The 17569-nt window shown below is 40.0% G+C and overlaps 1 protein-coding gene across 3 annotated transcripts in view; it reads right to left on the minus strand.

Moving 5' to 3' along the window:
• The window catches only part of LOC122551665 (mucin-13-like), a 70704-nt gene that overhangs the window by 40550 nt on the left and 12585 nt on the right, over positions 1-17569 (minus strand). Inside the window, exons 3-6 of one of the 3 annotated variants that reach the window (XM_043693958.1) lie at positions 15209-15232; positions 14657-14680; positions 12790-12813; positions 4061-4183 (exon numbers count right to left, since the gene is read on the minus strand). In XM_043693958.1, coding sequence (XP_043549893.1) covers positions 4061-4183; positions 12790-12813; positions 14657-14680; positions 15209-15232 — 195 coding nt within the window. Of the gene's footprint in view, positions 1-4060; positions 4184-12789; positions 12814-14656; positions 14681-15208; positions 15233-16706; positions 16731-17569 lie in introns of all 3 variants that reach the window. The other 2 variants (XM_043693957.1, XM_043693959.1) reach the window with 2 other exon arrangements.

The following is a 17569-nucleotide window of genomic DNA, read 5'->3' on the forward strand; positions in this document are numbered from 1 at the left end:
TCCTTCTTGTACAGGTCACTTCTACCCCAAAAGATATTCCAATGATCCAAAAATGTGAATCCTTCTCCCATACACCAGCTCCTCAGCTATGCATTCATCTGCTCTATCCTCCTATTCCTGCCCTCACTAGCTCGTAGCAATGGGAGTAATCCAGATATTACTACCCTTGAGGACCTCCTTTTTAAAGTTCTACTTAACTCTCTATAATCTCCCTTCAGAGTCTCAACCTTTTCCCTTCCAATGTCGTTGGTTCCAATGTGGACAATGACCTCCTGCTGGTCCCTCTCCCCCGTGAGAACATTCTGCACCCTCTCTTAGGCATCCTTGATCCTGGCACCAGGGAAACAACACACCATTCTGCTTTTTCTCTGCTGGCCACAGAAACATCTGTCTGTATCTCGGACTACAGAATCCCCTAACACAATTGATCTCTTGGAAGCAGACGTACCCCTCTTTGCATTAGAGCCAGTCTAAATACCAGAAACTTGGCTGTTTGTGCTACGTTCCCTTGAGAATCCATCACCCCCTTTATGAAGTTTTTTTGTAAACAATATGAGTAGCTTGCATTATTCTAAGATTTTAGGGAGTTAGGTTGGAAGCTAAAAAAGCGGAATAAGCAGAGTACTTATCTCAGGATTACTACCAGTGCCATGTGCTAGTGAGGTGAGGAACAGGGAGTGAGTGGCTACAGGGCTGGTGCAGGAGGGAGGGCTTCAGATATGTAAATCATTAGGGTACCTTCTGGGTAAGGTGGGACCTGTACATGAAGGATGGGTTGCACTTAAACTGGAAGGGCACCAATGTCCTGGGTGGGAGATTTGCTAGAGCATTTTGGGAGGGTTTAAATTAATTTAGCAGAGGAATGGGTACCAGAGCTACAGATCAGAGGAGAGGGTGATTGTTGAACAGGCAGAAATAGAATGCAGAGACTCTGTCAGGAAGGATAAACAGTTGATAGGGCAACGGGTTGGGTTAAAGTGTGTGGGTTTTAATGCAAGGAGTGTTAGGAATAAGAGTGATGAACTTAGAGCATGGATCAGTACTCGGAGCTACAATGTTGTGGCTATAACTGAGACATGGATTTCTCAGAGGTAGGAATGGTTATTGGATGTTCCAGGGTTTAGATCTTTTAAAAAGAACCGGGGGTGAGGGGAGGTTGAGGGAAGGGGGGGTGGAATAAAAGAGGAGGGGTAGGAGCATTGTTAATTAGAGTTAATTACAGCTGCAGAAAAGAAGGTTCTTGAGAAGAATTTGTCTACTGAGTCAGTATGGGTGGAAGTCAGTAACAGGAAAGGAGCAGTCACTTTATTGGGTGTTTCTATAGACCTTCCAATAGCAGCAGAGAGATGGAAGAATAGATTGGACAGCAGATCTTGAAAAGGTGTAGATATAATGGAGTTGTTGTTATGGGTGATTTCAACTTCCCCAATATTGATTGGAACGTCCTTAGTGCAGATGGTCTGGATGGAGCCGATTTTATGATGTGTGTCCAGGAAGGATTCCTGACTCAGTATGTAGGTAGGCCGACTGCAGGAGAGGTCATTTTGGATTTGATGCTCAGCAACAAGTTAGACTAGGTGTCAGATCTCTCAATGGGAGAGCATTTCGGTGACAGTGACCACAATTGCCTCACCTTTACCAAAGCCACGGAGTGGATTAGGAACAGACAGTGTGGGAAGGTATTTAACTGGAGGAGAGGAAATTATACTGCTATTAGACAGGAGCTATGGAGTATAAATTGGGAACAATTGTTCTACGGAAAATGCACAACAGAAATATGGAGGCTGTTTAAGGAATACTTTTTGTGAGTGTTAGATAATTTTGTCCCACTGAGACAGGCAAGGAATGGGAAGGTGAAGGAGCCTTGGTTGACAAGGGAAGAGGAGCTTCTCATCAAAAGGAAGAAGGAAGCTTAATGAGGTTGAGGAAGCAAGGATCTGGCACGGCTTTAGAGGATTACAGGGTAGCTAGGAAAGAACTCAAAAATGGACTGAAGAGGGCTAGGAGGGGGGCACAGAAAAGCCTTGGCGGGAAAGATTAGAGAAAACCCAAAGGTGTTCTACACTTATGTGAAAAATAACAGAATGATCAGAGAGGGTTGGGCCGATCAGGGACAGTGGAGGGAACTTGTGCCTGGAGTCTGAAGAGGTAGGGGAGCCCCAGAATGAATTTTTTGTTTCAGAATTTTCTAGAGAGAGGGATCCTATTGATAGTGAGAACACTGTGGACGAGGTTAATAAGCTTGAACAGATTGATGTTAAGAAAGTGGATGTGCTGGAAATTCTGGGAAGCATCAAGATAGGTAAATCCCCAGGGCTGAACCAGATATATCCAAGGTTACTAAAGGAAATGAGGAATGAGATTACTGCATCTCTGGTGATGATTTTTGCATCCTCACTCTCCACGGGAGTAGTACTAGCTGACAGGAAGGAGATGAATGTTGTTCCTCTGTTCAAGAAAGGGAATAGGGAAATCCATGGGAATTACAGACCAGTCAGTCTTATGTCTGTGGTAAGCAAGGTACTGGAAATTATTCTGAGAGAGAGGATTTATGACTATTTGGAAAAACATAGTTTAATTAAAGATAGTTAACATTCCTTTGTGAGGAGCAGGTCATGCCTCACAAGCCTTATTGAGTTCTTTGAGGATGCGACAAGACAAGTTGATGAAGGTCGAGCAGTGAATGTGGAGTATGTGGATTTCAGTAAGGCATTTGATAAGGTTCCCCTCAGTAGGCTGATTCAGAAAGTTAGGAGTCATGGGACACAGAGACATTTGGCTGTCTGGATACAGAATTGGCTGGCTGAAAGAAGATAGCGAGTGGTAGTGGGTGGAAAGTATTCCACCTGTGGTTGGTGACCAGTGGTACCCTGCAGGGATCTGTTCTTTGACCTCTGCATCTTCGTAGTTTTCATAAATGATTTGGATAAATAAGTGGAATGGTGGGTTAGTAAGTTTGCAGAAGACACAAAGGTCGGTGGTGTTGTAGGTAGCATCGAGGGCTGTTTCAGGCTGCAACAAGACATTGACAGGATGCGGAAATGGGCTGAGAAGTGGCAGATGAAGTTTAACTTGTAAAAGTGTGAAGTGATTCATTTTGGAAGGTTGAATTTGAATGCAGATTGCAGAGTTAAGGGCAGGATTGTTGGCAGTGTAAAAGAACAGAGGGATCTTGGGTCCACATCTATAGATCTCTCAAAGTTGCCACCCAAATTGATTGGAGAAAGTGAGGACTGCAGATGCTGGAGATCAGAGCTGAAAAATGTGTTGCTGGAAAAGCACAGCAGGTCAGGCAGCATCCAAGGAGCAGGAGAATCGACATTTCAGGCAAGGGCTTATGCCCGAAATGTCGATTCGCCTGCTCCTTGGATGCTGCCTGACCTGTTGCGCTTTTCCAGCAACACATTTTTCAGCCCAAGTTGATCGGGTTGTTAAGAAGGCATATGGTGATTTGGCTTTCATTAACAGGGGGATTGAGTTTAAGAGTCTTGAGGTTTTTGCTACAGCTTTATAAAATCCTAGTTAGACCACACTTGGAATATTGTGTCCAATTCTGGTCACCTCATTATAAGAAGGGTATAGATGCTTTAGAGAGGGTGCAGAGTGCTTAGCTTATGAAGAGAGGTTGAATGAGTTAGGGCTTTTCACACTGGAGAGAAGAAGGAAGAAAGGTGACTTGATAGAAGTGTACAAGGTAATGAGAGGCATAGAGTAGATTGCCAGAGACCTTTCCCAGGACAGAAATAACTGTCACGAGGGGTCATAATTTTAAGGTTATTGGAGAAAGGTATAGGGGAAATGTCAGAGGTAGGTTCTTTATGCAGAGAATGGTGGGTGCGTGGAATGCACTGCCAGCAGTGGTAGTAGAGTCAGAGACATTAGGAACAAATAAGCATCTGTTGGACACGCACATGGACAGCAGTACATTGAGGAGTGTGTAGGTTAGGTTGATCTTTGATTAAGATAAATGCCCAGCACAACATCGTGGGCCAAAGGGCCTGTACTATGCTGTACTGTTCAATGTCTTTATTCTATGCTCTAATAAAAGTTTAATCCTTACCTTCCTTGCAGGAATCATCAGTGTAATCATAGTAAAAATTGAAGTCACAATCACAAGTATAGCTTTGGAAGATTTCCACACAGGTTGCATTATCTCTACAGGGGCTTGAAGCACAACTGTGAACTGAGAAAAAGAAATGTATTAAAATTATATATCATGTGTAATTAACACAATTACATACAACTGAATGAATGATTGGCATATCATTTATAAACTACTATTACTCTACCACAATACAATACACTTCAAATGTCACATATGTGAAGCATATGTCCACATGCCTGTCATACTTGCTTGATAGTTCAAATATCATATTTACAATACCAAAGTAATCATAGGAGGTGAGTGTTGATTGATAGCGCAAATTAATTCTGGACAAGTAAGCAAGAAGATTCAAATTCTGTTAACTGCTTTGTATTTGTTATATAGGCAAATAAATAAAGAGGAAGAAAAAAAGCTTTGACTGTAAACGTGTGAGTAATATCAAGACAAACAGCAAGAGCTTCGTTAAGTATATAAAAAGAAAGAGAGATGCCAAAGTTAACATATGCCCCATGTATAATGAGGCTGAAGAAATAATAACAGAAACCAGAAATGTCAGAGAATGTGAATAAATACTTTGTATCAGTCTTTACAATAGAAGACACCATTAGCATTTCAAAATTACTAAATAATCAAGATTCACATGAGGAGGGGAAATGATTACAATAATTGCCATTGGAGAAAATATGCTAGGGAAACTAATAGGGCTAAAAACAGATTCTGATGCATCCTAGGATAGTTAAAGAAACAGCTCTAGAGAAATATGGGTGCACTGGTGGTAATTGTCCAAGCATTTTTAGATTCTAGAGAAGTCCCAGAGGATCGGAAAATTGCTGAAACACATTTACTAAGAAAATGAAGAAGACATAAAACAAGTAACTATAAGCCAGTTAGCTTAATGTCTATTATTGAGAAAATGTTAGAAGCTTGTCCTGGCTGAGGTTACCATGACCGTCCCTCCTTCCCAACTTCTCCCCTTGCCTGAGGAATGGTGATTCCATGTTAGATAACCACTAGATGTCTCTCTCAAATGAGAGAGCAGCTCTATGGTCCTCACAGACTATGGCAACTTTGCTTATTTTATTATAAAAGATGTAATACCATTCCATTTACAAATACATAATAGGATCAAGCAGAGTCAGCATGACTTCATAAAAGGAAAATCATGCTGAAAAATTTGTTAGAATTATTTGAAGAATTAATAACTGGCGTTGCAGGTATTATATTTTCTTGGACAGAGGCTTGACAAACTAATAGAAAACATAGATTTGGGATAAGGGGATAATTCTTAGGATGAAGGGGTGGCATGGTGGTTGGCACTGCTGCTTCACAGCACCACTGACCCAGATTTGATTCCACCTTCGGGTGATTGTCTGTGTGGAGTTTGCGCATTCTCCCTGTGTCTACATGGGCTTACATAAGGTGCTCCAATTTCTTCTCTCAGTCCAAAGATGTGCAGGTTAGGTGGGTTGCCCATAGTGTCCAGGAATGTGCAGGCTAGGTGGATTAGTCATGAGCAATGCAGGGAAAGGGGAGGGGAATGGGTCTGGGTGGGATGTTCTTCAGAAGGTCAGTGTGGACCAGAAACGGCCTGTTTCTGCACAATTGGAATTCAATGGTTTAATTAGTGATGTGCCACAGGGATCAGTGCTGAGCCACAATTATTTACTATATACTAATGACTTGAATAGGGAAAGTGAATGTGCCATAGCCAAGTCTGTGGATTACACATAAATAAGTGAGGATAACATGAAGAGTTTGTATAAGAATATAGACAGATTAAGTGAGTAGGCAAAAACTTGGCAGATGGAATTTAATGTGGAGAAATGTGAGGTTATGTACTTTGGCGGAAAGAGTAGAGGAGTTGAATATTATTTAAATGGAAAAAGACGACAGAAAGCGATGGAACAAAAGGATTTGGGAGTGCTCAAGCAGAAACCAAAAAATGCTAGCATCCAAGTTCAGCAGAAAATGGGAAGGCAAATGAAATTATAACCTTTATTTCAAAGACAATAGAGTATCAAAGTAGGAGGTTTTACTAAAACTATATAAGGGATTACTCCACAATCTCATTGAATGGCAGAGCAGACTCAATGGGCTGCTTCTGTTCGTATGTCGTATGGGAATATTTTTCTTGATGAATAAATACAAGCATATATCTAGATGGGTAGGGATGTATAATACACTTTTTGGGCTAAATCTGAGTTGTATCAAGTTTTTTTTGAGGGTTTTCACTGCAAGGCCATGTAAATTTTCTCATCCTATCTTATCAGACTTGCCTGATTGATTAGCCTCACTCACATGCAATTCTTGTCTCATCCTACCACAGAACAACTCATCACTCAATAGATACCCACCAAAACACAGCATCCCTTCTTCCTGTGCCACCTTTAAAAGCCTGATGTGAACCTAGCATTGACTGCTCTAATCAGTCAAGGCTGGAGTCTGAACATGTCAGATAAGGAGAAGAAGGCCTTGAGATTCTCCAGCAGGAGCCTTAAGATCCTGGTAGACAGAATCATCCAGGGCCTCTTCTGCTGGTACTTTGAGGTCATCACCCAACTCAGTGCCATTTCCAGGCTGAAGAGGAATGAAGTTGTTTGCTACATTAAGTGTCATACTCTGCTTTCTGCCACTTCATACTGGCTGTATCTCTGTTTCTGCTCCCATCTCCCACCACAGTTCATGCTCTGCTATTCTCACTATCCCATGCAACACCTTCTCCACTTCAGTCCAGGAAGTTTTACTATAGGAATGACTCCTCATTCCTATAGTAAAACACACCACCTTTCCACGATATGCACCAGAACTAACAGCAGTGCCATCCACTGTAATCTCAGAACCATAGAAGAAGGTCATTCAATTCTTTGTGCCTGAACCTGCTCATTTCATGACCTAGTGCTACCTAGTCCTACTTTCTCCTCATACCCTTACGTTTTTGTTCTCCAAATAATCATCTAATGGCCTCTTGAATGTTTCAAGTGTACCTGCCTCCTTGTAATACATTCCAAAACCGAACTACTCACTGAGTGAAAACATTTCCTTCACTTAATCCTTGCTTATTTTGAAGATTACTTTAGATCTATGTCTGCTTCTTCTTGATCCTATTATGAACAGGAACATTTTATGTCTATCTACTGTATCCAGATAACTCATGATTTTGAAAACCTTTATCAGATCTTCTCTTAGCTTTCTTCTCTCCAAAGAAAACAGTCCCAACTTCTCCAATCTATCTTCATAACTGAGTTCCTCATCTCCAGAACCATTCTTAAGAACTGCTTTGGCACTTTCTCCGATGTGGCATCCAGAATTCTACACAATTCTCCAAAGAATATCCATTAAGTGTTTTAATGAAGTGTTTCAAAATCACCTCCTTGCTCTTGTACTACCTATTAAAACTGAAGATACTATATTCTTTTACTAACTTCTTTCTCTACCTGTCTGCCATTTTCAATGATATGTGCACATATTCACTCAGGTTCCTCTACTTCTGCATTCCCCACCCCCTCAAGAGTTTTACCCCCTATTTTACATTTTCTTTTGATATTCCTCCTACCAAAATGCATCAGCTCACACTTCTCTGCACTGCAGCCCATCTGCCCACTTCATCAATGTGTCTATGTCTTTCAGAAATTCTACACTGATTTCATCACAATCACTCCTCACTCCTCCTTACAATTGTTCCAAGCTTTGTGTCATCTGAAAACTTTGAAATTGCACATCAAGTAATTTTGGCCCCCTTTTCCTCTCTGTGGGAGAAATGGTTCACGTGTGGAATGAACTGCCAGAAGAAGTGGCGGATGCAGGTACAGTTACAGCATTCAAAAGACATTTGGATAAGTTCACGAGTAGGAAAGATTTGGAGGGAATGGGCCAAATGCAGACAAGTAGCACTAGTTTATTTTGGGAACATGGTTGGCATGGATTAATTGGACCGAAAAGGTCTGTTTCCATGCTGTATGAATCTATGACTCTATAACAGGGAAGAGAGAGTCCAAATGGGTAGAAGGGTCCCTGACATTTGCATCCTCACCCCCCACAAGGAGACAATTGTGGCCCTCAAAGGGAAAGACTGGGACAGCTCCTGTGACTTTGCAGAAACATCCATGTCCTGCTAAATGAGTAAATACTGCTCTTCATTCAACTGCAATTTTCACATTTCACTGGACTGTCAATTTCAACCAACACAGACTACTTTCCAACCTGTTCTCCTTTGAGGTTCCACCTAGCCTTCACTTGACCTAACACCTGGCTCCATCCTTGATCACTAAGGACAAGCATACTGAGGCCTTAGAAATAGCGTTAGCAAGGCTGCCTCCTGCATTCCTCACCAGCCCAGACACCTCAGCGGGGGAACCATAGATATAGAAAGCATAGGTACACAATCTGGTGAGCACCTCACTACAAATTCCCGCAGCTGCCTAAGGAAGAAAAGCCCCAGGTCACTGGCCCTCAGAGGATTTCTGAAGTCCTGGCAGTTGTTCAGCTCCGGGTAGGAGATGACTCTGTGGTATCAGCAATCAAGGACTTCATCCAGCTGCACAAGGAGAAGCTGCAATGGCTAATAGGAATATGGGACACAACGGCACTCATTGCCCAGAAGCTGCAGTAGTGCAGAGAATCATGTGACCATCTGTCTGCGTCTATGGAGAGGTTGGTGATTGCTATGGTGAACCAGGCTCAGCAACCTCAGAGTCAGCTAGAGATACACACACATCTACACTTTATCAGCTCACTCATTAATCTCCAGGTCTAATGGGAATAGACATAGGAAACTTGACATCAGTCCAAGTGCCTCAACCAGACAAGGATTAATGCAGCACCAAAAGGGCTTCCATCTCCACCTGCTTGCTCTACACTGACCATTGGAAGCTCAAGTGAAGGAAGTTCAACTTGCTTCTGGCAATGAAACCCTTGGTATGTGGCCTGTCTAGGGTTTCTCCATCAAACCTCCAGGGCCAATGGTCGTCACTTCAAAATGGCTCCTCCCAACCCTCCTACACTGGGACTACACTGAGACATAGTGGGAGGGAGCAAAAAAAAGAAAACCTATTGATTGCACTTTGATAGCATGGGTCTGAAAAGCTTGTGCCTCACTATCACTGTCTCCAAAAATGTTCTTGATGTTATTTTTAATGTGTTTTAATACAGATGCTAAACACATATTCACACCTTTCAGCAGCTCTACATGGCTACAGATGGGATCCCATGGTTAGAAGTCTCCACTGAGAGCCTTCTGCACCATCTGGAAGAATGGAGAACAATGTATACACATGGCATTGTGTTATAGTAACAGATTTGTTCCTCTTCATTCAACATCTTTAATGTTTGGCTCCCTCTGTACTCAAAAGTGTAGCTTTGCTGGGGAGGTGCAATGTACAGTCAGGATCAACATTTAGGTTGGCTCGAGTGCCTGTGTGTTGTTAAGTCCATGGGTGTGTGAATTACATTGTTTTCCTTTAATAGCTTAATGATTGATGTTTGTTCCCTCACAATTCGAGTCACTAAGTGCCCACTCTAAGTGTATCCACAGCCATTTTCTTCTCCATTGCCCACTTTCAATTTCTAGCATAATGCAAAGCAACAGTGAGTGCTCCTCTGCTATTGGCCTCCAGCTTCAGCCTGAACATGCTTGTGAGCCTTCAAATATCCTCATCATCTTTCTAAGAGCCCACCTCATCAACCTCCCAATTTCACACTGAGAACAGGATGAGGCCATTCTGGTCATTGAGCCAACCTTGTCATTCAATACAATCATGGCAAATGACACATTTCAATGTTTCTTATCACCACCCCCATGCCATCCCCTTAACCCCATATGCCACAGGGAAGGAGTAATCTATCAATCTGTACCTTAAACATTCTCAAAGACTGAGCCATCTGTTGGACAGAATATTAAAGGTTCACAACCCTCTGAGTAAAATCATTTCTCCTCATCTTGCCTTTAAGTGTCATCTGTCTTATTTTTAAAATGCATTCCCCCGTTTTATCCTCTCCAACCAAGCAAAACAGATTTTCTGAAACTACTCAGTCCATCCCAAGAAATATGTTGTTGATTTCAATGAAATCACCTCTCAATTTTCAAAACACGAGAGAATATCAATTTACCCAATCACCCTTTATCGGACAAATCGCACTATCCGAAAACAATCTGCTAAATTTTAATTGCATTCCCACCACTTGCAGCATATTTCACATGTTAGTTCTTTTGCCAGTCACTTTAAATTGATTAAGGAACCTTCCCACATTATTATCCTCCAACCTTGAATAGCTTGTTGTCCCTCCTCCACATGTTCACTGTAGACCTATTGTTTCCACCTCTGTCTGACCCACTAAACTGATTCCTTCTTACCTTGACTCAAGGAGTACAATGGTGCTGTACCAGGCATGCACTTCTGCACTCTTCAAAAAAAAGTTTTCATCTCCTTGTGGGCGATATTACTAAATTCCAGTATGGGACATGGGTCCAATGCATGGTCATATTTGTATTGCATCACTGTTCTAAAATGGATTCTATCCCTCCTCCTAAAGGTCGTGCTCTCTTTTTCAATGCAAAAGTATCTTCTCTAATCAGTGCTGACACACCATCTGAGTTTTCTGTTTCCTTATCATTTCTGTACCTTTTCCCCAAGATTATTAATGACCTAATCCTCACTACTTTTCAGTCATATTGCCACTACATCATGATCCCGAGCACCTACACGTGCTTAATTCTTTGATTCTGTTATTGTTATATTTTGGAAATCAAGTTATGTCAGATTAACTCAGACAAAGGGAAATCACCCCTGAAACACACAGGTGCAATTATCACTACTGTATATATCAGAGCACAACTGAATTCCCACGCAATGCCCACTATCTTCATTCAATTAATACACAATTAGCAGGTTTCTCAAAGGCTGGATTAGAATATTTATTTCCTGTCATTGGATGAGCAATAATAACATGTACAAATAAAAATTACAGTCTTTTAAGAATCTGAAATGAAAGTGATTGCACCAATTGCAGAGCACTATCAATTGTTTAACAGAAGATAAACTCCTTAAAAGCACGCTTAATATACTTGCATTTCTAATCTTGGTTAATAGTTCTTTGAAGAGAATTTGTTTTTAAAAATTCATTCACAGGATGAGGGCAGTTAGGGGTGGGTAATAAATTAGCGAGTTTTGAGAAGATTTGTAGCTTAGGCTGACGATAAGTACGTAAGTTAGCTAATTTGTTTTTAGACGTTTTGTCACCGTACTAGGTAACATCATCAGTGAGAGTCTCTGGTGAAGCTCTGGTGGTATGTCCTGCCTCTCAATTTATAGGTCTTGGTTTCTTAAGAGGGGTGATATAATTTCTGGTTCTTTTTTTCAAGGGAAGGTAGATAGGATTTAAATCAATGTGCTTATTGATGGATTCTGGTTAGAATGCCATGCTTCTAAGAATCCTAATACATGTCTTTGTTTCACTGGATGTGTGTGTTGTCCAAGTCAAAGTGGTGTCCTTCTTTGTCTGTATGTATGGAAACTAATGAGAGTGGTTCATGTCTTTTGGTAGCCAGCTGGTGTTCATGCATCTGGTGGCAAGTTTCCTGCTAATTTGTCTGATGTGGTGTGTTTTACAATTCTTGCATAGTATTTTGTAAATGACGTTAGTTTTGCTGGTAGTATCCAATGGATACTTTAGGTTCATTAGTCGCTGTTCATGTGTGTCGGTAGTTTTGCAGGCTACCATGATGCTAAGGTGTCTGAGTAGTCTGGAAGTTATTTCTGATATGTCTTTGATGTAAGGTAATGTGGCTGTAGTTTTAGGTTGAGTTGTGTCTGCTTGTTTGGGTTTGTTTCTGAGGAATTGGCGGTTTGTGTTTATTGGGTACCCGTTTTTCTTCAAAACATTGTATATATATTTTTCTTCTGCTTTTTATAGGTTTTGGGAGCTGCAGTATAATGTAGCTTATTGAAATAATGTCTTGATGCAGCTCTGTTTGTGGATGTTGGGATGATTGCTTCTGAAGTTAAGTATTTGGTCTGTGTTTGTTATTTTTCTGTAGACGCTGGTTTGAAGCTTTCCTTAACTATATGTTCAACTATCACGTCTAGGAATGGGAGTCTGTTGTCGTTCTCCTCCTCTTTTGTGAATTTTATGCCTGTCAGGATATTGTTGATGGTGTTGTATGTTTCCTCTAATTTGTCCCGTTTTGTGATGGCAAAGATGTCATCTACATAGCGGACCCAAAGTTTTGGTTGGATAGATGGGAGGGCAGAGCTGAAAATGTGTTGCTGGAAAAGCACAGCAGGTCAGGCAGCATCCAAGGAACAGGAGAATCGACGTTTCGGGCATAAGCCCTTCTTCAGGGAGGGCAGCTTGTTCAAGTCTCTGCATTACTGCTTCTGCTATGAGCCCTGATATTGGTGAATTTCCATTGGACAACCAACAAAACCAACAAATTAAAAAGACACGCTTTTTAGAATCTGAAACAAATGTGATTGCACTGTTTGCATAATGCTATCAATCCTTTAACAGAAAATGAAATCTGTCCAAGAATGTTTGACATCCTTGTATTTCTAATCTTGATGATTGTTCTTTGATTGGAAATGAAAACAACTTCTAATGAAAGAAATTCATTCAACCTCTTCTTTTTTGTTTTCAAACATGATTTCAGAACCTGGCATTTCCATCAAAATGTAATAAATAGATTGTACCTGGAGGACTTGTCGGAGATGTGTCTGAAAGAGAAATGTTTTAAAATGTTAATATGAAAACAATCTACATTTGATGTTTATTTCCAGAAGAAACATTAATTCTAATGTTTGATTATGTGCATTTTTATCTGTATAAAACATTTCATTGAAACACAGTAATCTCCAGTATTCTCTGTGCTGGTGCATCTGAGTTTAGTGTTCTTGATGGTGCAGAAGGCTGACAGAGAGCCCATTGTGTGTGTGTTGAGACTCTTCATGTGCAGTCTGTCTTCTGCCATTGGTTCAGCATTTCTACACAGCCTTTAGATGTTTTCTCCTTTGTGTTTGTTTCAGTTCTCTTTGAAAGCCCTTCGTGAATCTCCCTCCTCTACCCTCTTGGGGGAATATTCAAATCATAACCACTCATCTAATATACTTCATGTTGATTCTTTTCCCAGTCAATTGAAATTGATTAAAGATCCTTCCATTTTCAATGTTGCCCAACCTTGTGTAACTTGTTTTGCCCTGCTTCTCAGGGTCCCTAAATTGGAATCATGGTAGAACTATTATAAATCATAGAGTCATAGAGATATACAGCTTGGAAATAGATGCTTTGGTCCAACTTGTCCAAGGTGACGAGATTATCAAAATAAGTCTAATCTAATTTGCCAGCATTTGGCCTATATCCTGCCAAACCCTTCCTATTCATATACTCACTCAGATGACTATTAAATGTTGTAATTGTAACAACCTCCAGCTCTTCCTCTGGAAGCACATTCCATATATGTGCCAGCCTCCACATGAAAATGTTGCCCCTTTAGTCCATTTCAAATCTTTCCACTCTCACTTTAAATTTATGCCTTCTAGGTTTTGACTCCTGCAACCTGGCGAAAAGATATTGTCTATTCACCCTATCCAGACCCCTCATTATTTTATCTATAAGGTCACCCATCAGCTTTCAATGATCCAGGGAACATAGACCCAGTCTACTCACCCTCTCACTACAGCTTAAATCCTTCAACTGTGGCAACATCCTTGTATAACTCTTCTGAAGCTTTACAAGTTTCACTAAAACCTGTTGTTTAAGTGTCTTTCTGATCCACAAAACTGCAATCTTACGACCTGCACTCCAGGAAAACATTGGTAGTCCACCTCGCATGCCTTTCTGCAATCTACATAAAAACAGTTTCCATCCCCTGGTGGGTGATGTTACTATGGTCAGAGACATTGGTCATGGACTCAGTGCATGCCACATCCAAAAAGATATTCTGTTTCCTAAACATTGCTCTGCTAATTCCACAAGATCATTAACCTACTTCACTAGATTTCAGACACATTCTTGTTACCATCTGGTGACAGGTGTTTAATTATGTTACTCGAACATTGTTCAATTTTTGAAATGGACTTATATAAGCATGGACTGATGAACATCTATCACAGAAGCAGGGTCACAAACACTGCACCACTAAAATGCAACTGCCACTGTAAAATGGAGAAAAAGGGAATAGCCATGAAATTCTAACTATGATCATTCAATTTAAACACAATTAGTATTTTTCTTGAATGGCCAGATTAGAATTTTCTTTTATCCCTGTGAACGTTCTTTGAAAGAGTAACGATAAAATGTACAAAACTAAACAAACCTGCTTTTCAGAATCTGAAATGAATGTGATTGCACTGTTTGTATCATGCTATCAATAATTTATCAGAAAATAAACTCCTCCAAATCATGTTTCACATCCTTGCATTTGTAATCCTGATGATAATTCTTTGAGTAGAATTGACAACATCTTCTAACATGAGAAGTTCATTCAGTCTCATTCTTTGGGTTTTCAAACATCAGCTCTGAGGCTGGCATTTCAATCAACATATAATATAAAGATTGTACCTGTTGAGCCTGTTGTAGTTGTTTCTGAATGGGAACAATCACGTTCCCATCTGGCTATTGGTGCTTAAATCTTTTACTCTGTCGTTGTTAGATTTTAGAAATCAAGTTACATAAGAATGTACTGATGAACATCTAACACAGAGTAGGGTCACAAACGCTACACTACTAAAATGCATTTGCCACTATATATTGGAGAAAAGGTGAATAGCCATGAAATTCTAACTATGATCATTCAATTTAAATACAAATGGCCAGATCAGAATTTCTTTTTCCCTGGGAATTTTCTTTGAATCAGTAACAACAAAATGTACAAACTAAAAGAACCCACTTTTCACAATCTGAAATGAATGTGATTGCACTGTTTGCATCATGCTATCAACAATCCTCCCAATCATCTTTAACATCTTTACATTTTTAATCTTGATGATAGTTCTTTGAAAGGAATTGATAGCTTTTTCTAATGTGAGAGCTTCAGTCAATCCCATTCTTTGGGTTTTCAAACATCAGTTCTGAGGCTGGCATTTCAATCGACATATAATATAAAGATTGTACCTGTCAAGCCTGTTGTAGTTGTTTCTGAAAGAAAATTGATTTATATTGTTAATGTGAGAAAATTCTACATTTGAAATTAATTTCCCAAAGAAATGTTTTTTTCTCATCATTGATGATGTTCATTTTTACCAGTATAATCCATTTTATTCATACACAGTAATTTCCTGTATTATGTACGGTGGCACATGAGCGTTTCATGATGTCAAAAGTACAGAAGATTAACATTCAGCCTCTTTGTGCTGACTCTTTTTGAGAGCAATTTATTTTCTGCTATTACTCCGGTCTTTCTACATAGCCCATTGCTTTTTTTCTATTTATCTGCTTCCCCGTTCCATTCTGAAAACTCTTCATGAATCTCCCTGCACTATCCTCTCAGATGGTTTATTTGGATCCTCATCCCTTGCTGCATATTGCACATTCTGGTTCTTTTCCAAGTCATTTAAAATTTATTAATGACCCTTCCATTGACATTGTTCCACCTCACAGACAGTCTCATTCTCCTTTCCTCTCAGCTCCCTCATGTGGAAGCATGGTAGACCTGTTACATGTTACATCTTCCTTTTAACGCACTAAACTAATTTTTTATTGAGCATTGTCTGCAGGAACACTTTGATGCTGCACTTAGCATGTGTTCCCACACTCTGCAACAAAACATTTTCCATCCCCTGGTTGGTGATAAAACCATATCAGGTGATACAGGTCATGGATCTAGTGCATGTTCAGAGTTTTATCCATCCACCACTCCGGAATGGATTCTAATCTTCTTCCCTGACAATAGCTCCCACTTCTTGCAATGCAACAATGTCTTCACTAATCAGTGATGACCCCCACCTGAATTTATGTTTCCTTAGCATTTGTCTACTATTTCCCCAAGATCATTCCTGATGAAGGCCCCCTGCCCGAAACATCAATTTTCCTGTTCCTCAGGTGCTGACCTCCTCAACCATTTAATCTTTCCAACTTTTCAGATACCTTCATGTTCCCATCTGGCTATTGGGGCTTAATTGTTTTTTGTGGTCGTTGTTAGATTTTAGAAATCATGTTACATAAGAATGTATGATGAACCTCTATCAAACACAAAAATGCAATTGCCCGCTGTATATTGGAGAAAAAGTGAATAGCCATGAAATTCTAACTATGATCATTCAATTTAAACACAATTAGTATTTTTCTTGAATAGCCAGATTAGACTTTCTTTATCCCTGGGAATTTTCTTTCAATGAGTAATGATAAAATGTACAAACTAAACAAACCTTCTTTTCAGAATCTGAAATGAATGTGATTGCACTGTTTGCATCATGCTATCAATAATTAATCAGAAAATAAACTCCTCCAAATCATGTTTGATATCCTTGCATTTCTAATCCTGATGATTGTTCTTTGAGTGGAATTGACAGCATCTTCTAGCATGAGAAGTTCATTCAGTCCCACTCTTTGGGTTTTCATACATCAGTTCTGAGGCTGGCATTTCAATCAACATAAAATATAAAGATTGTACCTGGAGAGTCTGTTGTAGTTGCGACTGAAAGAGAAATGATTTATATTGTTAATGTGAAAAAATTCTACGCTTGAAATTAATTTCTCAAAGAAATGATCTTTCCAGTTTTTGAACATGTTAATTTTTATGTGTATAATCCATTTCATTGATACATAATAGTTTCCTAGATTATGTACAGTGGGACATGAGCGTTTCATGATGTCAAACGTAAAGAAGATTGACATTCAGCCCTTTCTATTTGTGCTGATTCGTTTTGAGAGCAAATTTAATTTCTGGCATTACTCCTGTCTTTCTACATCGCCCATTGGTTTTCATCTAATTGTGTGCTCCCCATTCCACTCTGAAAGCCCTTCATGACACTCGCTCCAAGGTCCCCTCAGATGGTCTATTCAGTTCCGAATCACTTGCTGCATATTCCACGTTGCGTTTCTTTTCCAAGTCATTTAAAATTTATTAAAGCCCTTTATTATTGAATTGACCTTGTTCCACCTCTCAGACAGTTTCATTCTCCTTTCCTCTCTGCCTCCCTAAAGCAGATGCATGATAGACCCGTTGTTAAAGCCTCCTTTTAACACACTAAACTGATTTTTTATTTGTCATTGTCTGCAGAAACACCTTGATGCTGCACTTAGCATGTCTTCATGCACTCTGCAACAAAACAGTTTCCATCCCCTGATTGGTGATAAAACCATGTTATGTGATATAGGTCATGGATAAAGTGCATGTTCAGAGTTTTATTCATTCACTGCTCCAGACTGGATTTTGTCCTGCTTCCCACTTCTTACAATGCAACAGTGTCTTCACCCACATCTGACTTTGTGTTTCCTTAGCATTTCTCTACTATTTCTCCAAGATCATTGCTG

Source organism: Chiloscyllium plagiosum, chromosome 7, assembly GCF_004010195.1.
Source record: "Chiloscyllium plagiosum isolate BGI_BamShark_2017 chromosome 7, ASM401019v2, whole genome shotgun sequence".
In the NCBI taxonomy this organism is placed as follows: domain Eukaryota; kingdom Metazoa; phylum Chordata; class Chondrichthyes; order Orectolobiformes; family Hemiscylliidae; genus Chiloscyllium; species Chiloscyllium plagiosum.